This window comes from Diabrotica virgifera, chromosome 9, assembly GCF_917563875.1.
Source record: "Diabrotica virgifera virgifera chromosome 9, PGI_DIABVI_V3a".
NCBI classification, from domain to species: Eukaryota; Metazoa; Arthropoda; class Insecta; order Coleoptera; family Chrysomelidae; genus Diabrotica; species Diabrotica virgifera.
Window position 1 is genome coordinate 63,318,212 of NC_065451.1, and position 27,921 is coordinate 63,346,132.

Genomic DNA, 27,921 nt, shown 5'->3' on the forward strand with positions numbered 1-27,921 from the left:
AATCAGTGACAATTTTAAATATTTGACATGGCATCGGGAATATTTTGAGTTGTTGATTAAATAATATTGATATTATATAGTGTATTTGATAAATAATTGATTTAAGACGTGAACTTAATAAAAAGTTATTTATTGTGTATTAATTGTGGAAGATCCAAGCAGAGAATACATCAGGATAATATATTCTGTGATCCAAGTATTTTGTTGTTAAAGATGTTCAAAATTGTAAGCGTTCCATAGTAACAATATATTATTAAAAAATCACTGTAACACTTTTCCTCTTTTCTCGATTGAGTATTAGTTTTTGTGGTACATATAAATTATTACAATCACTGAATACATAGTTAATGAAAAAATTATCACATTTAATAACTGAATTAATAATTTGCAATTATACAAATAACAGTTATCCAAGAACATTCAAAAGCCATGTCTTTAAGTTAATGATGACATTTTCAAGTACAGTGATATTCTAGTAATGTTAACATATCCATACCAGTGTGAATTTTACTACACGTAATTTGCTGTGTAAATACAGAAAAAGTAGGGATAGTTGTAAAATATTTGCGAATTATGTACCCATGGCCTTAAAGGTGAAATAAAAATAAGACGAGAGTATAAAATCCATAAAACACACCGAGATTTAGGAAGACATACATATTTTATTGTATGCTGGTGAAAAACAATAATTATTAATGGAGCGGATTTTGTGTTCTTGTCAAAATCAAAATCGGCTAATTATCACGATAAGATGAAATATCAGAGATGTTTATGAAATTGCGAATAAAAAAAACTGTCTCCAAGTTTATATGCACCATCTGCTATAGTTTTGGATAATGTCTAATACCATTTGGAAATTTTAAATAAGCAACCGACAAATTCCTGGACATTTACATGAAATAAAAGACTGATTACAAACGAAAATAAATATGTCATTTCCTCAGGATTATTTCAAGCCGAAATTACTACAGTTGGCCAAAAGGAACAAAAAACCAAAAATATTTATACTATAGAGTATAGTAGACGAAGTTATACATAGTTTTAGACATACTGTGTTCAGACTGCCCCGTTACCATTGTAAATTCAATCCTATTGGACATATGTATTTGGAAAATATGCAAAACTTACAACGATTAATTCATTCATAGAGATTCTGACCAATAGAAAGGTACAGAAATAAAAATTACAGCGATTATTTTTTGATGATTTTAATTTCCAATCGTAGTAAGATATTTGATCACGTGTTTAATTCTGTCCAATCAGATTAAAATTATACTGAGAATTATCTACTGTAGAAAATTACCGATAGAATTTTTCTAAGTAGATTATTTCTGTTTAATGGCAACCAGTTTCCTAGTTTTGACAACTGTCACATTTAAGAAAATATCCATAATATACGTATTAAAAAATAATCTTACGAATATCACACGACAGTATTGTTGTTTATTTGGGTTTATATGACTGCGGACACTAAATCCATTCGCCATTTTTTCTATTTTTTATTTTATTAGTCATTTTTTCGTATCTTATCCTAAAACTAATACTAATATTAATCTCTAATAAACAATTCTACTAATAAATAATTATTTTTGTATTTTTTTTAATAATTTTTTATATTATATTTTTTTTTATTTATTTTTTTCTAAATTATGTTCTCAGAGTTCCACAGTAAAAACTGCAACATTCTTCTTTTCTTCTTTAGCCCTCTACTTCATTCGAAAGCTTTTTACTATGGACTGTCCAAGTTCGTCATTCATTTTTTTATTATATATTTTTTTTATTATATATTTTTTTCTATTATTTTTTTTATATTTTTTTATATATTTTTTTGTATTTTTTTTCTTTTTTTTATTTTTTTTTTCTTTTATTTTTATTTTTTTTTATTTTTTTTATTTATATAGAATAAATAAGAAAATAATGCTTCATTTTTAATTTCACTCCCCTTCGGGTAGTGAAATGAAAACTGTCAAAGGGAAATGAAACTCGGGAAAAATTCGATAATTTTAGAGCTCTTGTGCAATTACTACTGATTATCTTTTAATGATATTAACTTCCAATCGTGCAGTAAGATTTTTCATCACGTGTTTATTTCTGTCCAATCAGATTATTATTACAGCGGTAATATTCTATTGTACATTATTACAGTGGGAATAATTTTGAGTAGATTGTTTCTGTTTAATTGCAACCAGGTTCCTAGTTTTGACAACTGTCACATTTAAGAAAATATCCATAATAAACTTTTAGTTCTGCATCTAATGTCAAATTGTCACGAGGAGAACACAAATCGACAAATTGAATCACTCGAGTTTTTCTCGGTAAGATTATTTCATAAATAAAACTGTATTTATAAATAATTCTAACTAATGTATTATTAATATCTTCGTCTAAATATTTGCTAAACTGTGCTGTTCACTTTGGCAAGTTAAAAAACGTGTGTCACATTAATTGGGATCAGTGTCACTGAATATTTTTATACAGACTTGAATTTTATATGTAAGTATTAACCAATAATATATCGAATATCACACGATATACAGTGATGAGCGCACTAATAACCGGCAAAATAGCGCAAAAGATGCAAAACATATTAAGTTGTGAGATAAAAAGAGATAAACCTATTAGTAGAGTTGTTAAATTTAACGATAGTAACATATAAATTGACATTATATTGATTGTTTCCCATCTTTAGACGTATCGGACGAGGTTGAGAAATGCCACTGTCACAGTGACAGTTTTAATCGACATACTCCTCTAATACGTCTAAAGGTGGGAAACAATCAATATAATGTCAATTTATATGTTACTATCGCTAAATTTAACAACTCTACTAGTTTTATTTCTTTTTATCTCACAATTTAATGTGTTTTCCATCTTTTGCGCTATTTTGCCGGTTATTAGCGCGCTCATCACTGTATATATAGTGGCTGTACACCCCGATATGGGGCTAAGTCGCGAAAGCTTCCTAGATCCTATTTCTTGGGAGAGTCAGTCCCTGTCCCTTATCTTAACGATTTCTCTCCATTTTTTTCCTGTCTTTAGTTTTTCCCGCCATTCTCCAACTCCTGAGTTTTTTTAAGTCTTCTTCAACTTCTTGCAACCATTTTGATCTTGGTCTTCCTTTTTTTTCTTCCTCCTGGATTCCATTCTATCATAGCACATGTCACTGCTTCATCGATACATTGATAGCATATCACACGATAGTAAGAATAAATAAGAAAATAATGCTCCAATTCTAGGTACCTCTTTTTGTCTAGAGGAGATGAGAGGCGCGATCCACCAAATGAAAGATAATAAAGCGGTTGGCCTGGACGACATACGAACAGAACAAATAAAGAACTTTGGACTAAAAACCGTAGAGTGGCTCGTAAAAATGACGAATTACTGCATCCGTACATTACAAATCCCCAAAATCTGGAGGAAAGCTAGAGTGGTAGCCCTCTTAAAACCAGGGAAGGATCCGGCGGATACAAAGAGTTTTAGACCTGTCTCTCTTTTGTGTCGCCTTTTCAAGGCATTTGAAAGAATGATACTGAACCGGATCGCAGAATATGTGGAGACTAAAATTATTCCAGAACAAGCAGGATTCAGGCCCGGAAAGTGCTGCTGCAGTCAAATTCTTAATCTCGCCCAACATATTGAAGATGGTTTTGAACGGAAAGAAATAACAGGAGTAGCGTTCATAGACCTAACTGCCGCCTATGACACAGTTAACCATCAACGGATACTGGCAAAATTCTACGAAACTAGAAAGGATTTCCGACTAACGAGGTTAGTGAAATGTCTCCTCCAGAATAGACGCTTCTACGTAACGCTCCAGTCCAAGAACAGTCGGTGGAGGGACCAAAAAAATGGGCTACCACAGGGAAGTGTCCTCGCGCCGATTCTATACAACATATACACCAACGACCAACCCATACACCAACAAACAAGGCAATTTATTTACGCTGATGATACAGCTGTGGCAGCTCAGGGAAGAACCTTCAATGAAGTCGAAGTGAAACTGACAGATGTCCTGGGAGACTTAGCTTTATACTACGATAAAAACCATCTGAAACCCAATCACACAAAAACCCGGGTATGTGCTGTCCACCTTAGAAACAAACATGACCGAAGGCTGCTGGAGGTGGAATGGCGTGGTCAGATGCTGGAACACAACGAGACGCCAAAATACTCAGTCTTACCGATACCACTGTCACGATGTCAAGAAGAAAGTAAGTGCCAGAAATAATATCATCCGCAAGCTAACTAATACAAAATGGGGAGCACAACCACACACTCTCCGCACTTCTGCCTTAGCATTATGTTTTTCGGCCGCGGAGTTTGGAGCACCAGTATGGGCAAACTCTGCTCACGCAAAGAACGTCGACGTGGCTCTAAATGAAACGGTTCGTATAATATCGGGTTGCCTGAAACCGACACCTATCGAAGAGGTATACACCATAGCTGGGATTGCTCCACCACCTATCAGGAGGAAGGTCACGTCAGAGGTAGAACAAAAAAAGCAGGAGACGGACCGAAGACACCCCTTATATGACCACCAATCTCAGCCAAGCAGACTCAGATCTCGGAAAAGCTTCCTGAAAACATCAAGATCCATCCCCGAAGCGTCTTAGATGCGCCGAATACACCTATGGCAAGCGTTAGCTACCAGGACACATTTTCCTCCATCAGAGGAAATGGCTGCTGGACATAATTTACCGTATCCGACTTGAAAAGCGCTAAACAGACTAAGAACCGGCGTTTCACGTTGTGCTAGTAACCTGAAAAATGGGGATACCAGGTGGATGATACCTGCGACTGTGGCGCGGTTCAGACCAGCCGGCATCTACTATCATGCACAGAGATGAGAGAGACCTGCACAGAATAAGACTTAATTATAGCAAATGACAGGGCCATCTACGTGGCCAACCATTGGAAATACAGAATTTAAAGTTGTTGGTGTTCCGAACATGGAAAGTAAGTACTCCAGCCCTCCGGGCTCTCGTGTCTATTGCCAGGAAAAAGGTTTTCGAAAAATTGTCGCATTATTGTCAATTTATTCTCACTGTCTTATGATATTAGGTTTGTTCTAGCATCAGTTTCAAACTGTTTGAAACCATCAGCGAATAGCAGACCAGCGCGAGTAGAGGGGATAGCACTGGTGACTGTATTATGTTCTCTCACTGACCAACTGTTTGCTGACGGTTTCTGACTAGTTTGACTGTTTGCTAGAACAAACCTATTAATCGAGACTTTTTTTCGAGTCGAGAATTCCCCGTCGTCAAGTATTACGTCAGACGCCCCTCGTTGGTACGCAAAATTAACATTCAGTGACATTAATGACAATTAATGTTTTACAACTTGTCAAAGAGAACGCCATGAACAGGTTTAGCAAATATTCAGGCGAAGATGTCAATGAAATATTGATTTAAAAACAGTTTTATTCATGAAATAATCTTACCGAATTACTCTCGAGCTCATAAAAATTACTGATTTGTTTTGCCATCGTGAGACTTTGACATAATTTCACTCCCCTTCGGGTCGTGAAAATTAAAACTGTCAAAGTGTCACTCGGGATACGAATCGATAATTTTAGAGCTCTCGTGTAAATACTACGGATAACTTTAAAGAACCTGACGGTTCCAGTGACGCAGCAGCCAAAAATGTGATTTTATAATACATAATATGTATTTTATTATGTCTAATTTACTGCATTTTATTTAAAATTGTGGAACTGATTTAATTGCTCACTAAATATAAAACAAATAAATTAATCTAAGAATTCATGTTATGTACGTTTTTCCTGGTTATTTTGTTTATATTTAATAAACTTAATGTTTATGTTTATTTTCAAAAACAATTTGTATTTTGATATAATATATCAAACAAACCAATAATAAAATTAATCTCAACGGTCGTTACAAAGACTACTGTATAAAATACACGATAATGGATTCTGTTTCTTGCCATTGGTTGATACATGATTAGGCCAGTTACTGAACATAGAATACGGTGATACCGTGTAATTTTCCGTGTCACCACTGAAATGCATGAAAACTTGGATTGAGGTTCCTTTTCCCTTCTACTTTACTTTTGGATTTGTGCCGTTGCTTTTACTTGGGGGATTGGGAGGTGAAAGGCGTATTTGAAAAACAACGTTCAAAATAAGTCCCCAAACTGATAATCTGACTAATTCTAAGCAACTTTTATTCTAGAGTTTTTTCACTAAGTTAATACTTGAGTTATTTGCGAGTGAAAATGTTCATTTTTCAACAAAAAAAAATTGAAGGCACTCGTGGGAGTGCCGACAGAAGTGAAAACTTATAGTAAATAAATAAAGAGCTCAATGCTTTTTCCCCATCCAAAAAGAAGTGCTACACCTATATCATATAGGCGATGAGTATGCCCTACGCTATTTATGTATACATACACGTAATTTGGATACGTACAAAATTTATTTCAGTGAAGTGATGACTGTCGCTAATTTAATACTTTTTCCCATCCAAAAAGTGCACAACGTCCCTAAAAAGTTTTCACTTCACAAATTTATTTCGTCGAAGCGATGACGGTCCCCAATTCAATGCTTTTCCCCCATCCAAAAAGTGCACAACATACCTAAAGAAATTTTCACTTCAAAAATTTATTTCGTCGAAGCGATGACGGTCGTCAATTTAATAATCTTTCTCCATCCAAAAATTGCACAAGGTCCCTCAAGAAGTTTCACTTCAAAAATTTATTTCATCGAAGCGATGACGGTCGCTAATTTAATACTTTTTTCCATCCAAAAAGTGCACAACGTCCCTAAAGAAGTTTTCACTTCAAATATTTATTTCTCCATCCAAAAAGTGCACAACGTCCCTCAAGAACTTTTCACTTCAAAACTTTATTTCGTCGAAGCGATGACGGACGCTAATTTAATATTTTCCCCATCAAAAAAGTGCACAAAGTCCCTCAAGAAGTTTTCACTTTAAAAATTTATTTCTTCGAAGCGATGACGGTCGGATAATTCAATACTTTTTTGCCATCTAAAAAGTGCACAACGTCCCTAAAGAAATTTTCACTTCAAACTTTATTTCGTCGAAGCGATGACGGTCGCGATGACTGTCGCTAATTTAATATTTTTTCCTCATCCAAAAAGTGCACAACGTCCCTCAAGAAGTTTTCAATTCAAAAATTTATTGATTTGTTCGAAGGGATGACGGTCGCGATGACGGTCGCCAATTTAATACATTTTCCCAACCAAAAAGTGCACAACGTCCCTAAAGAAGTTTTCACGTCAATAAATATACGTATGTACAAAATTTATTTCGTCGAAGAGATGGCGGTCGCGAAATAAATCCTTTTTCCCCATCCAAAAATAGGTTTTACATGTATTTTAAATTTAAATACTTCTATACAATTTATGTATACATACACATAATATAGATACGTACAAAATTTATTTCGCCGAAGAGATGACGGCCGCGAAATAAATCCTTTTTCCCCATCCTAAAATAGGTTTTACATTTATTTTAAATTTAAATACTTCTATACAATTTATATATACATACATACAAATAATATATAGCATAAGCGATGACGGTCGCGAATTCAATGCTTTTTCCCCTATCCAAAAATCGCACAACGTCCCTAAAGAAGTTTTCACTTCAACAAGTATTTAGCCGGGTTTTCGCCAATACTCAAAAAGTAAGTGTTTTATCGAAAAAATGTTAGCACAAAATTCTGCTTCTGTACCCCTAGAAGCAGAGTTGGAGCTTCTTATTCGTCAAATTCCGAATTGAACATTTCAACGTGAAATAACCAAAAAATCAAGCATTTTTCGGGAAAAATTCATAATATTGTACGATTTTTGCTCCAAATTTTAAAGAACCGCTTGGATTGACGTGAAATTTGGCATACACATAAGTAACATGTCAAAAAAGAAAAGTGATATTGTGCCAATGTGTGCTTTTGCCCTGGGGGTGAATTTCACCTCTTCTCGGGCTTGGGGGTGAAAAACTCACTAATTCTAAGTAGCTTTTGTTCTAGAGCATTGTTTTACTAAATTAATACTTGTGGAGTTATTTGCGAGTAAATATGTTCATTTTTCAACAAAAAAAACACATTTTAAGGCGGTTTTTGCAAATAACTCAAAAAGTAAATATTTTATCGAAAAACACATTCTTAAAAAAATATAGCTTCTAAAAAAGTGAAAAAAAACGGTATATGTATGAAATCTCTAGAATCAGTAGAAGCAAAGTTGTAGCTAATGAAAAATAGGTTCATATCCGTCAAATTTCAATGGGAAATTTTAAAGTGAAATAACCAAAAAATGATCACTTTTTGGGAAAAACTCATTACTTTTTTCTAGTGTTTAAAAAAATTTTATTTTTGGTTTTTAAAAAAGTTTTTAGCACCAAAAGTAACCAAGTTACGCTCAAAATAAAGTTGATCTCTATTTTTGTCAAAAACCTTTTTTAGGACCCTAAAAAACACTAATTACCATATTTAAATAAAATTAATCGTTAGCGCTTGACAAGTTACTTTACTTGTGTATTTATTTATCGGTTCAAAGGGTTTATTTTTTTTTTAATTTGGTTTTAATGTAAATATTTTTTAATTTTTAATTTTAAATAACTATAATTTAACTATAAAATAACTTATAATTTGTTAGTGACAGCAAAAATAACAAAGAGCAAACAAATGTAGGTATTGCTTTTCTGAATATTTTGGATTTGTTTGTTTTTCTGTAAGACAAAAATTAGTTAAGATATGGCAGTTCCAAATTTGCATACACTCGTGATTATTGACTAGTTCAAGCCCTTTTAACTACAGCCCCTTTAAAAATAAGCACTTTGAGCCGATGAAACTTACAGATCATATAAACAATACATACACGAGTAAAGCAACTTGTGAAGTGGTAACGATTAATTTCATTTGGGATGCTAATTAGGGGGTTATTTTCACGATTAAAGGGAATAACCTTATTTTGAGGGTAACTTCTTTACTTTTATTGCTAAAAACTAAAAAAAAAAACAAAAATAACGCTTTTTTAAACACTTTAAAAACATTTTAATGTTTCCCCAAAAAGTGCTTCATTTTTTGGTTATTTCACGTTGAAATATTCGATTTGGAATTTGGCGAGTATGAACATATTTTTCATTAGTTACAACTCTTCTTTTGTGTCTTCAACTGGGTCTAGGAATCAAGGAATCTCATTCATACAATCATACACCATTTGTTTAAACTTTTTATGGGCTATATTTTTGCTCGGAATGTGTATTTCAATAAAATGTTAACTTTTTGAGTTATTTGCAAAAAACCGTAAAAAAACGTTTTTTTTTGTTGAAAAATGTACATATTTTATTATATATTTTCTTGCAAAAATTCGAAAAGTATTAACTTTTTAAGCGAAAAAATGCTATATAACAAAAGTTGCTTAGAAATAGTAAGTTTATTTATTTCTGGGCTTATTTTGAACGTATATTTTTTCATCCCCGAAAAGGGGTAAAACTGACCCCCCATGGCAAAAGCATACATCGGCACAATACCACTTTTCTTCTTTGACATGTTACCTAGGAGCATGTCAAATTTCATCAATCTAAGCGGTTCTTGAAAATTTATAGGTTTTGCAATCGTCAAGGAACGTACTATAACTTTTTCAAAGTGTTTAAAAAAAGCTTTACTTTTGTTCCCACAAAAGTTTCCAGCATCAAAACTAAGCAAGTTTCGCTCAAAATAAAACTTACAAAAATTAAAAAACAAATAGCGCTGATTTATGAGCTTTCATATTCCGCAAATCAAAAATTTTGAGCTCGTTACACTGGGGAGGAATCTAATATTTTAGCCCCCCCCCCCCCCACTACTTAAATATAGGGAAATTGAACCGATCTTTGCGGCAGAATTACGAGCTATTTATGAGCTTTCGAAGTGATATAGTTTCGATTTTTGAGCTCATCCCCTTCACCCCCAAACAACACTTTAAATGATTCAACTTATGTTATTGAACATGTTATGTTTAATCTTTTCGAACATATTTCCATACGATTATAAAAACTCAAAGCCCAAACTGCCATTACTGTGACACTGAAGATAATCCCAGACACGCAAGTTTTGAGTGCGATAGGTGGGCCGAAGAGAGACAGCATTTTATTATTGAAACATAAGGTTACCAATCAGATGAAGAACTAATAAATTATATGGGTCGCAAGTTTTCTCAAATGCCATCAACACGACTAACTTCACGCGTAACTTTGATACGAGAATTATAAAAAAAAAAATATGCATTGAAATCCAGATCCCGTAATTTTCTAAGCGTTATACCGGGTGTCCATTTATATTTTCCCCCATTTTAACTACCTATAACTTCTAAACGGCTCAAGATAGAAACATGCGGTTTTCGCTGAAATGTTTTATTTTACTAAAAGTTTTGTATGGATCGATTGAGTTTTTTATATCGCTTTCAATTACGAAAATAAAAATGGCGGATTTTTGAAAAAACTTTGTTGACTTTTTTTTAATGGAACACCCAGTATATTTTTTTGTAAATTGGAAGAACAATCATTCACTGAGTAATTACTTTTTAAAATGAGAGGTGCAGCGTGGATATCACATACCTAAATAACATGTAACTAAGCAAAATGATATTATGTTGTGATTTTCACATTGCATCTCTCATTTTAAAAATTAATTTCTCAGTCATTTGAGAACCGATTAAAAAAAAATATATCGCTGGATAGGTAAATGACCATTTTTTCAAGTTACAAAAAAATATACTGGGTGTTTTAATAAAAAAAGTCAACAACGTTTTTTTTTCAAAAATCCGCCATTTTTTATTTAAAAGCGATATGAAAAATGTCCATTTACCTAAAAAATTGAAAAAACGATCATTTACCTATCTAGCGATATAAAAATTTTCAAAATCGATTGTCAAATGACTGAGCAATTAATTTTTAAAATGAGAGATGCAATGTGGAAATCACATAACATAATATCAATTTGCTTAGTTAGAGAGTTGCACCTCTCATTTTAAAAATTAATTACTCAGTCATTTGACAACCGATTTTGAAAAACTTTATATCGCTGGATAGGTGAATGACCTTTCTTTCAATTTACAAAAAAATATACTGGGTATTCCATTAAAAAAAGTCAACAAAGTTTTTTTCAAAAATCCGCCATTGTTTTTCGTATTTGAAAGCGATATAAAAAATTTAATCCATTCAGACAAAACTTTTACTAAAATAAAAGATTTCAGCGAAAACCGCATATTTCTATCTTGAGCCGTTTAGAAGTTATAGGCAGTTAAAATGGGGGGAAATATAAATGGACACCTGGTAAAGTGAGTACAAAGATATACATATTTCTTTTTTTGTAATTACAGCTTCAATTTACAATTTAGGCCGATGCCACATTATGCGTTTTGACCGGATGCGTTTCCGCCGCATCCGGTGAAAACGCATAGTGTGACAGATCGGTCCGGTTGCGTTGGAAACGGATGCGTTTTGAGTCATCGGTACGCGCTTACAAACTGCACCAGACTAAACGCATAGTGTGACAGGTCGGTCCGGTTGCGTTGGAAACGGATGCGTTTCCACCGCATCCGGTCAAAACGCATAATGTGGCATGGGCCTTACGCGTACACTTCTCGTAGACTCTGCCGATAAGGTAGAGTCGTGTTGAGAAAACCTGGCGGCCCAAATTATATGCTACAGAGTCAGCAAAACTGTCAACGAGGGTACCAATAATTAATATCGAAGATAATTAAAAAGCAAGAAGCAGAAATCAGAGTTTTAAGAAATTAAATTGGAAAGTTTAAATTGTCCAGAATGAATACGGATTTATTCACTAAAATTGCACTAGAAACGGTCATATACTGGTCTAAATACTAGATAATGGTTTTGGTTGCTTGCCATTCCTGCCTTAACCCGGGGGTGCAAGGGGTGCGAAGCACCCGGGCGCCAAGTCCTAGGGGCGCAAGCCGAACTCTTGCTAGACTCAAACTTACGCTTCTTGTCCTTAAAAAAACTCCAAATAAGAAAATAATACAAGTGAACTTTCGGTATTTTTTACAATTTTTAGAATCTTTTATGATGGCCAAAGTTAGTCAGTTTTTACCGGTTACTGATACTACCGAACAAGGATTAGCAAATTATTTGTTAGAATGTTTGAAATTAATGAATATTGATTTAGATGATTTACGACGCCAAGGCCAAAGGTATGATAATGGGATAAATATCAGAGGAAAAAATATGGGCATTCAAAAAAATGTTTAGCCTTGATTAATCCTGGTGCTCTTATGTTCCTTGTGCAGCTCACAACCCTAATTTAGTGCTAAAATGATGCTGTTAAATGCTCATCGGAAATAACATAACAATTTGTTTTTTCAATTGTTCAAGAAATTTATGTTTTTTTCCTCATCAACATTACGGTTGAATTTTAACTATTTATAATGGGAAATAAGCCACAATATTATTAAAAAATGATTTTTATTAACGTTTCGACGCCCAAATCTTGATTTCATGTAATCGAATGAACTATCTTTCAGTAAAGTCGTCCCAGGAACGCAACTCATAAATATTGGCAGTATCATTTTAAAGTCTTCTACTTTAAAATGTATCATATGTATCTGAATTGCCGTTATAAATGAGTCAAATTAAATAAATTATTAGAAGAATTTTTTTACTAAGCAACAACATTTATGTTTATGTTAGTAGTATTTTGTATTTTGACAACGGCACCCGATTTGGGCGTCGAAACGTTAATAAAAATCATTTTTTAATAATATTGTGGCTTATTTCCCATTATAAATAGTTAAAATTGTAAAAATGCCACAAGAAAATAGCTTCAGAACAACATTACGGTTGAATGTCATAATGAATAAGATACCCACTTTTACATTAAAAGCGCTTTTAAATACGCGATGTGAGAGTAGAATTGACTCATTAAAAATACTTCGTTTTAATATGGAGAAAATTTACGATGTATTATCCTCATATGTTGACAACAACTACGACAATGACACAAGAAACATCGCAAGCTGATTGATGACAAAATTAAATAACTTTAAGTTTATCGGCTCTGTCGTGACATGGTACAATATTTTAGCAAAGGTTTAATATTATTATCAACAAAACTTTGCAAACGAGCGATATTATTATTTCCGAGCGAAATTTTGGCGCCCCCTAAATTCTGCCGCCCTGGGCTATAGCCTATTCAGACAATGTGTAAATCTAGCCCTGTCAATAACCACACTGACACTGCGTTTGAGCAGATATTAATTGACTCAGTATCAATTGGTAAAGAACTAGATTGTGAAACTAAATTTTCTGAAACTGTTCGTCCATGTCCCCGAAAAATACATCTCAATCTCAATTACGAGGCTGCATACGAGCCTCTTTTAGACTCAGAACAAAATTTTAAAGTTGACTTATTATTATTTATTGGACATTTTCATTGCAAAATTAGGTGAAAGATTTAAAATGTTGAGCAAACATAATTATAATTTTTCTTTCCTGGAAAATGTATTGAGTTGGAAAAACTCAGAAAAAAACTTAAAAACAACGCAATGTTTAAATTAAAAAATAAAACTAGCGCATGAAATGAGAATGAATTAGAATTTCTTACCAATATTTTTTATAAATAAAGACACAACCCCACTCGATATTATCAGTTATATGTATATTCTAATAATTTACTCTGTGTTTTCCCAAATTTTCGAGGTGTCTAAGGATATATTTAACACTTCCAGTAACAGTAGCTGAAGATAAAAGGTCTTTTTCTAAACTTGAATTGATTAAAAGTTATCTGCACTCAACAATGGCCCAAGATAGATTAACAAACCCGGCTTTAATACTTAAGTGTAGAAAAGCACGTAAAATAGATACCACCGAAGTAATAAAAACTTTGGCCAAATTAAAAGCTAGAAAAATTGACTTTGATATGTGTTATAAAATTGATCTTGTTTGAATACTGAAACCACGTTTTTTTTAATATAGTTTAATTAGTTTTAATTTTACCCTAACTATAACCTATATAATCTTCTGACCAAAGGGGGCGCAAAGATGAGTATTGCACCCGGGCGCCGTGTGTGCTTAAGACGGCCCTGATTCCTGCCATTGGTTGATGCACGATTACGCAATTCTAGAACAAGAAATGCGGTATCGGTATTTGTTGCACCCAGACAGCTTGTTGCCAATCAACTAGTTGTTTGTATGTTTCGCTTTTTAAATTCTAAGTTCTAAATGCGATAACTAAGGTCAGGGATATGTTTCTAATTTCAGATAACTGGTTTGCATCATGTTACTAAAGTGTACGAGCACAATGACAAACTTACTAATATATCAAATGACGAATGTATCAAAAACGATACTTGATTTGTTAATATTTTAAAAAATCATTGTTCTTTGTTGTAATCATGCTTGTCATGTTGGAATTTCTCTAAATTAATTGGAGTAGAAGTTTTTGGAATTTATCAGTGGTTTGTATACACAATTTTTTATTGATGGATTTGACCGTTACTTGATGGAAGTTCATTTTATCTAACAATAAAACACTGAAAACTTTTGTTTTCATTATTTCTACAAAATTTGTTAAAAATTACTGTCACTACCGCTGTTTCGGCAGAGTGCCTTTGTAAGTGATTTATTTTACTATGTATTTGCATTTTAAAGTCTCTAACTGAATAGGTTGAGCAGTGGGGAGCTGTTTGTCTCAATACAGATATAATTCTGAATGTCTAACTTGAGACAAACAGCTCCTCACTAGAGATGCATCAAGTCAAACTCGTTTGATTTTATTCAACAAACTTGACTTGAAAACCAAACTTTTTCTGTAAAAAAGTTCTTGACTTGATTTCGATATCTTTAGGTTTGACTTGAAATCAAACTTCTTCAAACAGTTTGAAGTTTGAACATCATATTGCGCAACGTGTTTATTTCCAATTCTAATTGAGAGCGTACCGACTTTTGTTTTGACTTATTTGGATAGGTCTAAATCTGCTACTCCGCAACTTAGTTTGTAGTTCATATTATTAAGAAGTATATGCTTGGCTTGTTTATTACGTTCGTTTTGAAGTGTGTGGTTTGTGAAATAATATCTGAACCTGAATATATTTCTGCTCAGAATAAGTTCCAGATCAAATTGAGTCTGATTTTGAAGGTATTCCCAGTGCAAAAATTAAGAGAAGAAACCTGCATACTTGTATTATGTAAAAATAAAAAACAGCGTTATAAAATGACAAATTTTATTTTATTTTATTTAATCAATTAAGCCCATTCGTACCTTTCGGTGTTGGGCTGTTTACAACTAGTTCAATATCTACATTTCAATATATGTATTTTAATAATTATACAATACTTATTTTAACAATACAATTTTAATGAATATAAATTACTTATTTGACCCATCTTTCTGTCCATATGTTTTAATCTTGTGGTGCTTCTTTGATACATCTTTTCCATGCTGTTCTATTTTGAGCTAATTGTTTTGCCATACTCCATTGCAGTCCTCTCTTCTCTGCTTCTTGTCTAACTTGTTCTTCCCATCTCATTCTTGGGCGACCTACTTTATTTTTCCCTTGTACTCTGACTTCATATACTTTTTTCGTTATTCTTGTATCGTTTAGTCTATCGATGTGTCCCAACCATCCTAACTGTCGTTCCCCTATAATTGTCTCTATGGGTTTTATCTTTAGAGCTTGAGTTATTGTGTCGTTTCTTATTTTGTCTCTTCGTGTGACCCCTTCTATTTTTCTCAAGAATCTCATCTCTGTAGCTTTGATTTTTCTTTTGTTGTTCTTTGTTAGCGTCCACTACTCACTCCCATAGATGATTGATGGTCGAACCACTTTTTGGTACACTTGTGTTTTGACTTCTTTGGGTACCTCTCTTTGGGTACCTCTTTCTTTCCAAAGAACGTATTTCTTAAACGTATTTCCCTGCTTTTCCTATTTTATTGTTTATTTCTTTGTCTATTTTACCATCTTCTTCAATAATTGTACCTAAGTAGTCGTAACTGTTTACTTGTTCCAACACTTGTCCTTCTACCTTAAATTTTATCACTTTTTTTGTAGTTGCCATAACCATTGTTTTACTTTTATCGGTGTTTATTTCCATGTTCATTTTTCTTAGTTCTTTTATATAAGTGTTTATTATTTGTTGCAGTTTCTCTTCCGTGTCAGCTAACAATACCATATCATCTGCAAATAGTAATTCTTGTATTTGTATATTGTTCATTTTCCATTTTCCCAATATCATGTCTTTAGATTTCTCCTTGCATTGCTTTATTGCGTCATCTAGTACCATTGAGAAAAGTAATGGACTTAGTACGCAGCCTTGTCTTAGTCCTATCTTTGTCTGGAATTCATCAGATTCTTGATTGTGCGTCCTTATTTTTATTTTATTATTTTTATACAAGGCTTTAATTATTTCTATCATATCCTTTTCTATTCCATTTTTCTTTAAACATTTCCATATATCTTCCCTTCTTATTCTATCAAAAGCTTTTTTCAGATCAATAAAGCATATATGTATCTCTTTGCCTTTCATCAATAGTTTTTCTCCTATTTGTCTCAATATGAAAATCAGATCTTGGGTACTCCTTCCTTTTCTGAAGCCATGCTGGGATTCTTCTAATTGTATTTCTAGTTTTTCCCTTAGCCTTTTTTCAATTATTCTATTGAATATTTTGGCAGGAACGCTTGTCAATGTAATACCCCTATAATTTTCGCAATTTCTTGCGTCTCCCATCTTAAACAGTGGTATTATTATATCTGCTTTCCAATCAGATGGTATTTCCTTTGCTGTGATTATTTCATTTAGTAGTTCTAGGAATTTTTCTTTTGAATTTTCACTCATGTACTTTAACATTTCAGCTGTGATTTCACCTTGGCCTGGAGATTTTCCCAATTTTAATTTGTCAATGGCTTCTGCAATTTCCTCTTTTGTTATTTGTTGCATTTCCTTTGTATTTTCGATCCTGTCTTCCTCTCTTTCTTGTTGATATTGTTTCCATTCTGTTAGTTCTTCAAAATACTGCTTCCATCTTTGCATTATTTCTCTCTCTGTAGTTAATATATTTCCTTCTTTATCTCTTATATTTCTTAATCGATGTGATTTCTTTTGTCTTAGCTGTTTCAATGTACCATAGAATAATTTCTGGTTATTAAAATAGTTTTCATTCATTTTGTGTCCAAAATCTTCCCAAGACTTCTTTTTTGCCGTTTTAATTTCTTGTTTAATGTCGTTTCTGGCCATTTTGTATTTTTCGTAATCGTTCTCCGATTTGGTTTTTAGATACTTTTTTCATACTTTTTTCTTTTCTTTCACTTTACGTTGTATTTCTGCTGTCCACCATTTACTTTTCTTCGAATATATGTTTGTGATTTTGGTTGTTCCGCATACTTCTTTTGCTGTTTTCAATATGATTTCCTTAAATTGCTTCCATTCATTTTCTATTCCTGTGTTAATTGCCTTTATAGTCTCGAACTGTTTGGTTAACTTCTTCTGGTATTCCTCTTTACTATCTATTTCTCTTAATTTGTAGCTTTTTATTTTTTCTTTAGTTATCTTCTTTCTTTTTTCTTTTGTGTTATGTGTGTGCACCCTTAGTTCCATTATAAGCAAGTAATGGTCACTGCTTATTTCAGCCTCTCTTTTTACCTTTACGTCTTTTATCATCTTTAGGTCTTTTCTTTTTATTAGGAAATAGTCTATTATGGATTTTTCTTTTCTCGATGGGATTTCTCTAGAATATTTGTGTATGTCTTTGTGCATAAATTTTGAATTCGTTATAACCATATCATTTGCTATACATAGGTCTATGATTCTGTTTCCGTTATCATTTTTCATTTCTTCTCCATGTTGCCCTAGGTATCGTTCAATCCCTTTATTGTCTCTTCCCACTCTACCATTTAGGTCTCCCATTAATATAATGTTTTCTCCTTCGTTATCCATCTCTGCTTGTAATATTTCAAAGAATTCATCTTTTTCCTCTTTTCTGGCATTATCATTTGGCCCATATGCTACGATTATGCTGGTTATATTTGTATTTTCTAGTTTTACTTCCACTACCAATAATCTTTCGTTTATATATCTTTCACCTATTATGTTATTTGTCTTTTCTGTTCTTACTATCAGTTACATTATATAAAATGACAAATAGTGAACTAATTCTTTAAGACGACATAAAATTCATTAAACCTACTCTATCAAAAATATAATATTTTGTTGCTCTTTCATAAATTTTTTTAAAGGGGCCGTTCAAGTATTACGAAACGCAATTTTTGAAGCTCTTACAGCCATTTTATCCCATCTGTATCTTTTCATCTTTTGTTGTGGAAAAAGGTCCAGCTATTTATTGCAAACACGTGTTACTGTGCTTGATCTGGTTAATACAAATTTTAAGATATTTTCAATTGAATACTATTGTCCTATTGTAACATGAGCGGAGCGTAACCCCATAGAACAGGGTTTCTATGTAAAATATAAACGAAAGTTGAAAAGTTGGAAGATTGTGATAAAGTAGTTTTTTTTATTTAAGTTAAAAAACAATGTTACATAACGCGCTGTTCAAACCCCCTCTCCCCCCCCCCGTATAACGCACCGTAACGTTTTACATGCCCCCCCTCCCCCAACTTGCGTTACGTAATACTTGAAAGCTTCCAAAGAAGTAGATTAAATTAAACTTGGTATGATAAAAAACTATCCAACGAATTCTTTGTTTTAATCTAGTAACACTCAAATATAAAAAAGTTATATCGACAAAACGAAACTTGCCAGCAAGCAATTCTAAGCATACATGAATCATTTTCAAAAAATACTTTTATGTGGCACTCATTGTATTATTAATTTTCTTATCTTAATTGGCAACTAACATGTCAACCTCGACAAAAAAGTATATGTACTAAATAAATTATTTTTCAAACTCTTTCAAACTAGTTTGACAAACAGTTTGAATTTTCAAACCTGTACGATTGACCAGTTTGACTTGACGTGAATTATTTGTCAGAAGAATTGACTTGAGTTTGACTTGAAATTAAGTCAAACTCAAGTCAAGTTCAAACATTCAAGTCAAACTTGTGCAACTCTACTCCTCACTCCTCAACCTATTAAACAAGTACATACAAATTAAAAAAATAATGATCAAAATCCATCAACAAGCTCCGGGGATATTAATCGCAGCATATGTTTGAAGAATCAATTTCATTTTTTTGAGTGCACGGATTTTAATAATTCCCCTCCACCGACCCCGTACCGATTTCGTTAGGACTTCATTTTTAACGCTTTATTAACCGCTCTGTTAAAGTTTAGTTTACTCAACTTTTACACATAAACTATAATATATTATATGTATATGTACCTTGAACTTCAAAATGGCGCTAGTTAGGTTGCTTAATTATTGTTATAAAGAAAGTAGCTGTGAATTAAATAAAAAAAGACAAGAGTCGAAAATCGTCGATTCACAGTCCTTCCCTGCAGCATCCATCTGACTTGCATATTGTAGAAGTCTTGGAGGTGTCACCAGGGAAATGGATCAATAAGTTTCTTTTATTTTCATTATAACTTGCTTAATTTTAACGCTATTACCTTGTTCTGAAGCTCATTTGATAGGTATTCCGAAGTACTTTGACAAATGTTTAGCAGGAATATTTTATACATTGCATCGTTTTCCCGTTATTTAAGCTTGAATACTTATATTTGAGTACTCGTCGAAAAAAATACGCATTCAATTGCCAATAACTCACTTTGAACTAACATTACTTTAGTTCAAGGGTGGCCAACCAGCGGCCCGCGGGCCGCATGCGGCCCGTCAACTGTCAGCTTGTGGCCCGCGAAGCTATGCCAATAGCATAGCAAATAACAAACTAAAACCAATATGTTTAATATGCAATGAATCAGTTTCTTTTATTAAAGAGTACAACACTAAACGTCGTTATGACATTATTTAAACAGCAAATAAGTTCGACAAGTACAAAGAACAGTTTCGACAGGACCAGGTCAATAGCTTAAAAAGAAAACTTTCTGCAGAACAACAAGTATTTACAAGAGCGAATTCAAAGTCAACATGTTATGTAAAAGCGAGTTATGCAGTAGCTGCAATCCTAGCAAAAAAATCAAAGCCTTTTTCAGACGGTGAAATTGTTAAGGAGTGTTTGGACAGTGTCGCTGAAATTTTTATGTCCAGAAAAGAAAAAGGAATTCTAAAAAATAAGCCTATCTTGTCAAACTATTACAAGGCGTGTGGATGATATTGGAAAACATGTCGAAGATAAGTTAAAAAATCGCGCATCTGAGTTCATATATTATTTTCTGGCATTGGATGAAATCACCGATATGACGGATACCGCACAAGTGCAATGGTGCTTTATCAGAGGTGTTGATGCCAATTTTAATAAAACTGAAGAACTAGCAGCATTATTTCCACTAAGGATATCAATAAGTCACGAGATTTATTAGAGGCCGTTCACACCACACTCAATCCCTTTTCATTGCAACTAAACAAGTTGAGGGCTTCACAACTGATGGTGCTCCAGCAATGGAAAACGAGGCCTGTAAAGTAGGCAATACCTCGATGCTGAATTTTCATTGCATTATGTATTTATTCATCAAGAGAATTTGTGTGCCAAATCTCCCAAAATGGACCATGTTATGAAGGTAGTTATCAAAATAGTGAACTTTATTAAGTCACAAGCTTTGAATCACCGTCAATTTCAAGAATTTCTCAAGTCCTTCGAATCAGAATATGGAGATGTTATATTTTATGCAGAAGTAAGATGGCTGACCCGTGTAAAAATGTTAAAAGGAGTTTTTAATTTGAGGCAAGAAATATAATCATTTTTTGAAAGCAAATCAAAGAGTATTTCAGAGTTTCAAGACGACGAGTGGGTTTCCGACTTTGCATTTCTGGTAGATATAACTAGCCACTTAAATGAACTCAATACTCGTCTACAAGGCAAAGATCAATTTATTAATGGCATGTATGATCTTATATCTGCGTTTCAAATAAAACTAGGGCTTTTGGAACAGTAGCTCCAAACTAAAAACTTCACTCATTTTACTACACTTTGAACGACCAGATATCACATCGGAGACAGCAACTAAACACGCATCTTTGATATCTGATTTAAAAGTCGAATTCTAAAACAGATTCCAAGATTTCAAAAAGCATTATCTGCTTTTTTCTGCATTTGCAACACCATTTTCAACAGACATAAATTCCTTGCCGGGACATTTACAAATGGAATGTTGCGAAATGCAATGTGATGCACAGCTGAAAGAAAAATTTGATCAGGTTGGCTTGGAAGAATTCTATAAAAACTATTTTGACAAGGAGAAATATCCTACATTTTACAAACATGCTCTGTTCATGATGTCATTATTTGGAAACATTTTAGTAGGATGAAGCGTATTAAATCCCATATCAGAACACGGATTACCGATGTTCATCTAGAAAACTGTCTGCGTGTAGCAACGACTTCAGTCGGGGTTAATAATGATGAGCTTAGTTCTGCTAAACAAAGTCAGGTATCTCATTAATTTACAAATTTGTTCAGTTAGGAAAATGATATATAAAACAAAAAATGTGTGCTTTTATTTTTTCATTAAATTGTTTTACTAAGAAATTTGTTTTGTTTTTAAAAATATCTTCAAAAATGATGTTTTTTTTTTTGTTCGTTACTTAGCTACATAAGATTATTTAGTAGTGCGGCCCGGTGCGAAATTGTGTTTCCTAATTTTGGCCCGGCTGCCAAAAAGGTTGGCCACCCCTGCTTTAGTTCTTTATGTGAGGAATGTATTAAATTTTTTATTATCTTCAATTTCAGTAATAATAACTTTTTGAAAAAGCTTATAGTTTTTGATTTATACGTGAAAAACCGATTTAAAACATGCATTTTTTTACGAAAAAATAAAATCTTTGGGTCTTTAATAGGTTTGCTCGTAGAACGATCAGCAACCGTTGCCAACCGTCAGACGCAAGCGCGTTCGTAGTCTACGAACTCGAACTGTTAACTGCGCATGCGTCTGACGGTTGGCAACGGTTGCTGATCGATTGGATCGTACTACGAACAAACCTAATAACTCAAAAAGTGTTGATTTATTTTAATAACTTTATATAGTTGGCATCATGTCACCTTTGTTCCTTGAGGTATCCTCTAATTACTCACCAAGTTTCATGAAAATCGATGGAGGTTCAACGAAATCGGAGGTGAAAACCTTCAGTGACTGCACTATATTAGGATTGAAAACTTTATCTTTTATCTTTTAAATAAAAAAAAACTTTGACCTTAATTGATCTAGGCGAATTTTTTTTTGTGATAATTTATGTAAAAATATCAGCTTCTACAAATAACAAAATGACTGTAGCCTGTAGTTAATATTAACCAACCTATTTAAAATTATTTGTCAGAAATGACTCTACTTTAGTAAAATGTTTTTGCAATGGTAAAAATGACCTTTGTTGATTTTTTATTAAATTTATTGAAAATACAGGTCTTCTTCTTTCCTGTGGTATCCGCAGAATCGCTACATCATTATCATTTTCTGAGCAACAACATTGCAAAAAAAAGCTCTGTGGGATAAACAAATTGAATAAAATTTAAACTAATTGAGGAATTATCTTGCAATTTTGTGCTTTATATGGACTGTTTGACTCAAGTTTACATGCAATATCAAAGTCTTACGTTTATTTTTGCAAAAGTTATAGCAAATTTTTGTTTTTCGAAATTTTAGTTTTATTTTGAAATTTCCGAAGCAACAATAATGATCTGACCAAAATTCAAAAACTGTCAGTTTAAACCATTGCTCACCTAGTAAAAGTTAAATACTCTAAATAAAATATTTAATTACCCTATTTTTACCTGTAGCGATTTAAATGAAAATATTGCAATTTTTGACATTTGTTAATAACTAAAATTCTCGTCCGAACTGTGACGGGCATTTTTGTATTTATAATGTATTAGGTACATAGTACACAAAAAACGCATTTGGTTCAACGCAACTGGCTGGTCAAGTGGCCCGAACATGGTATATTTTTGCCTTATTTTCCTGGAGTATGTTTGTTCCTCTAACCTAACAGCAACAGGAGATAAAACGCGAAAAAATTAAGGTCTTTAACCCGGCATTGGTCGCTAGGTAGGTTGTTACGCGAGTGGTCGCGCGTGAGATTTTCTCTCACATATCCAACTTTTGCCTTTCTTTACAAAATTTTACAAAAAAGATGAGGTTTATTTAACGATAAAGTCATTTGCTTTAAAAAGACACGACGTTTTTTTGTTTTATTATTATTATCTTTATATAAAATGTGACTATTGATGCCGCCAATATTTAGCATTGAAAAATATATGGTAAGTGACCATCTACAACTAACCCGTGAAACAGAATATAGGATTTTCATATCATCGAACACATCCTCGGCGCCTTTTATTACATCATAAAAGGATATTGTTTTAGGTTTTAGGGGGAAAAATAAAATTAATTTTTATACACAGTTGGTGACGCGGGTGGTCGCTTGATGAGAGAATCTCTCACATGAAATGCACTGACTCAATAATATGGTGATACTAAGTAAACTGAGTCACTATCTGAGCGGACGAGTCTATTAGATTGTCAAGGGAGGATAATTATTAGGAGACTAGAATGAACTACAGCGCGTATAATTTCCCAGAAAAAAAGTTGTGGGCAATTTGCTAAAACCGTGAGAGAAAATCTCATATAGCGACCACTGGCGGGTTAACACTTACCCCACTGTCGGGATTACCGAATTGGCCGTACTTCCAAGAAGAGCTTAACTGCCCCCCAACATAACAATGCCTTTGGAAGTCCATCACGTCGCGCACAATCGAATCACAAAAGTCTTTTGTTACCAATAATCCATAACCTCAATCACTGGGATAACTTCCGAAAGAAAGAAAAAAAAACTAGTACATACCGTGAAAGGTGCAACCGACCGATTGGCATCAACTAGTCTAGCTCTAGCTGCAACGCATTTAATGTCAGCTAATTAATCGAGCACGAGAAGATTAGATTGTCTTAACAAAAGCAAAATGCAATTTGAAATGAAAACTAGTTATCCTTCGGATATTATTGTCTTCTAAGAAAAAAGAGAAGGAAACTGGGTATTAGTCGTTAAGGTGTAATAGGCCAGGCGAAGAGCTGCAATTAAAAAGTTGAGCAAATCGGTCATATTTAATGTACTACAGTTTGGACTGCTACAGAAATTATTTTAATTTAATATCAAATGAACCAGTTGCTTTTCCGTCCTTAAAAAATAAAACTACATACTAGGAAATTCACATTCCTGTATATACAATGAGGGGCAAAATTATAAAATAAATTCATTGTTTCGAGAATGGGTGATTTTGGAGACAAATCCCAAACCAGGATTATTTTTTTAATTATGATTTTTTGGCATATATGTCATACTAGTAACGTCATCTATCTGGACGTGATGACCATCTATCTGGACGTCTTCGATGATTTTTTTAAATAAAAATAGTAGTCGTGTGCGAAGTCATTTGAAAGGTTGTTCAATTCTCTATTCAGTAATAGAATAATTATTTATACAGGGTGCTAAAAAAAATAATTTGTGAATAGATAGAATAGAGATAAATAACGGAATAGTGGAAGGTTATTGCGAGTGAAAGGTAAAACGGTAAAAAATATGGTATCATCTCACAACCAGACAAAAAACAAAGGTAAGTATTACGATTGAAGGCAACCCTACCTAAATACGTATTTCTGGCTATTTGGTCGTCACCAGTACGATGCAGCCAAGTAAAAAGAGGAGACCATCATATAATGAAAAGGAGCACTTAATTTATTCCTATTCTATCTTGGCTACACCGTACTGATGACGACCACATAGCCAGAAATGCCTTTTACGACTGCCTTTCATCGTAACACCATTGTTTTTTTGCCTGGTTGAGAGATATATCATATTTTTTATCTTTTTTTACGTTTCAATTGAATTAACCTTCCGCTATTCTGTTATTTATTCTTTCCCCTATTTTTGGCTACCCTGTAAGTATAAATAATTATGTTAATGTTTATATTACTGAATAGAGAATTAAACACCCTTTCAAATGAGCTACCACACTACCCCTATTCATTGTGCCTGTGCATTCATTCATGTGCATTCATGCACATATGGATGACGTCATTAATATAATATATTATGTCAAAATATCATGATCTAAAAATAAGCAAAAAGTTTCGGGATTTGTCTTCAAAATCGCCCTTTCTTGCCTTAAAAATTAAGTGATTCCATAATTTTGCAAGAAACTCACTGCAAGAAACGTGAATTTCTCCTGATAAGAAGACATACATCAAGTAGACCACTGACTGAGAATAAACACGCCCGATATACTAATAAATATAAAAAGCATGAGAGGAGCAAAATGTAACTCGGACCCTTTGCTAAAAGCAGAGTATAAAATGGATGCTAATATAAAGAACGACAACAAAACGGATAAATAAATCAGAAAACAATTCAACACAGAAATACTAAAAGATAATACGATACAGAAGAAGTGCAAAGAACAAATAACCCGCAGACCAAAAGAAGATCCAGCAACATTCGACTCAGAAAAGTGGGAAATAATGAAAGAAGCAGTTTTAAACACGAATAAAGAAACCTGAATGAAAACTAATAGAAAACACAAAACAAAAGAATGGCATGAAGAGTAACGACAAAAAGTTGCAGAATTAATTAGAAAAATTAGAATAAAAAATAACAAATAATAGTGACAGTAGCGAAGAAAAACAGAGAATTGGGGAATAGTATGAAGAGAACAGGCAAAACAAACAGAATATGTACAAGGAAAACAAACTCACAGAGCTGGAAGAAAACTTCCAAACCAAAAAAACGAAATCTAGGAAACAAGAAAAATGGAAAGGGGTTATCCGAAAAATAATCCATACATGAAAAATGATAAAGGGATATTCGACGATCTAACACTATTAACGACAAGCAAGAAAGAACTAAAAAGATTAATGAACGATAATACATATAATGAGAGACAACAAAATTTGGAATTGTACGAAATACAAAAAAGACAAAATACATGATAATATGACGGCTTAAAAAAAAGTAATATTGAGAGTTGGAAAGGAAAAGCTTAAGACAGAAATCAATGAAGAAGTGGTGAAGAAATGTATGGCAAGAGTATAAGAGATCTTAGATTATATAAATACGACGTAAATAGTAATTGTGATGGAAAATTGAACTTTTCAGCCCTAGGGCTTCAAGGTTTGTTGAGCTTTATAAATAATAATATTAATAATAACATATCTAGTTATTGTCAATTTTAATAATATAACTACATTGTCGGTTTGAAAGCGAAAGATCCGAAAGAAAATTTAACACACATTAAAAAAATATATATATCTTGTACATTGCTCAGTTTACGACTTTTCTTAGTCAATGGGCCTGTACTAAAACTGAATTAATAATAAATAAGGTATTAAAAAACTACACAATGATTATACAATATTTTAAAATTAGAAATTATGTAGTAAATACACAATATGACCGAAACTGTAGAAAACTACTGGCCTAAAACAGTGAGTAGGACGGTAGTCAACTCCAAACTATCACATTATTTAACACACACTACCCGACACTGGCGATAACTTACAATACTGGGCAAGTTTCTTTACTACTTATTCGTTATCTATCGGACCTCGAATACGTTTAATAATAAACTGAACTCTCTGGGTATAGGATAGAAGATACAAGGTATGAGTTTGGATGTTCCCCACTTGCTACCGCGCGGTTATTACAGTGTTGGTGAGACGGTTTCATGGGATCGCGAGACTGCTTGGCACTGTGCTGTGGACGCTTCGCGGTGGCGATGACGGCATACGACGTGACACTCGAGCACGTGAGTTACTACTAGATCGAGAGAGAAGAACAAGAAAGACCTTGGTTGTTCCAATTAAAACCTCCTGGGAGAGTTTGAGAATGACCACACGGAATTAGTTAAAAAGTATCAACGATGCATTTAATGAACATTAATAGAAAATTAAACGTTTGTAATATACAGAGTGGTTCGTTATTAATGAAACTATGAAAATATTACCATGGAATATTATTTTTCTTTTACATGTTTTAATTTATATAAATACATAGTATATTTATTCAACGAGCAAGTAATGATGGCTATTACTCACGATGATGAAGTTTGAATTCATAAGAGTGAGTAATTTTTAGTGAGTAAGTCTGTGGTGTAAGTTTTAGAACCCAACTGTCGAGTTGCCGCTGCACAGGTCAGGCGTCGCGCGCGTTGTATACAAATAGTTTTAGCTCATGTAGGTTAGCTTAGGTAATGTAAGGTTGATCATAGAATGGTACATAGACGGTAGTCAACTCCAAACTATCACATAATTTAACACACACTACCCGACACTGGCGATAACTTACAATACTGGGCTAGTTTCTTCACTACTTATTCGTTATGTATCGGACCTCGAATACGTTTAATAATAAACACTGATCTCTCTGGGTATAGCATAGTCATAGTAGATAGAAGGTGTGAGTTTGGATGTTCCCCACTTGTCACCGCGCGGTTATTTATTACAGTGTTGGTGAGACGGTTTCATGGGATCGCGAGACTGCTTGGCACTGTGCTGTGGACGCTTCGCGGTGGCGATGACGGCATACGACGTGACACTCGAGCACGTGAGTTACTACTAGATCGAGAGAGAAGAACAAGAAAGACCTTGGTTGTTCCAATTAAAACCTCCTGGGAGAGTTTGAGAATGACCACACGGAATTAGTTAAAAAGTATCAACGATGCATTTAATGAACATTAATAGAAAATTAAACGTTTGTAGTATACAGAGTGGTTTGATGTTAACAAAACTTTGAAGTTATTATCATGGAATATTATTTTTCTTTTATTTTAATATATATATATATATATATATATATATATATATATATATATATATATATATATATATATAT

General features: G+C 33.2%; 1 protein-coding gene across 13 annotated transcripts in view; it reads right to left on the reverse strand.

Annotated features, from left to right (window-relative positions):
* The window catches only part of LOC114325175 (protein daughterless), a 551,617-nt gene that overhangs the window by 162,301 nt on the left and 361,395 nt on the right, over positions 1–27,921 (reverse strand). The window contains exon 1 of one of the 13 annotated variants that reach the window (XM_050662101.1): positions 23,696–24,124. The exons of the other annotated variants lie outside the window; for them this stretch is intronic. Within the exon in view, the coding sequence (XP_050518058.1) occupies positions 23,696–23,779 (84 nt within the window). The 5' untranslated portion in view covers positions 23,780–24,124. Of the gene's footprint in view, positions 1–23,695; positions 24,125–27,921 lie in introns of those variants that run through there. 13 annotated transcript variants of the gene reach the window in all.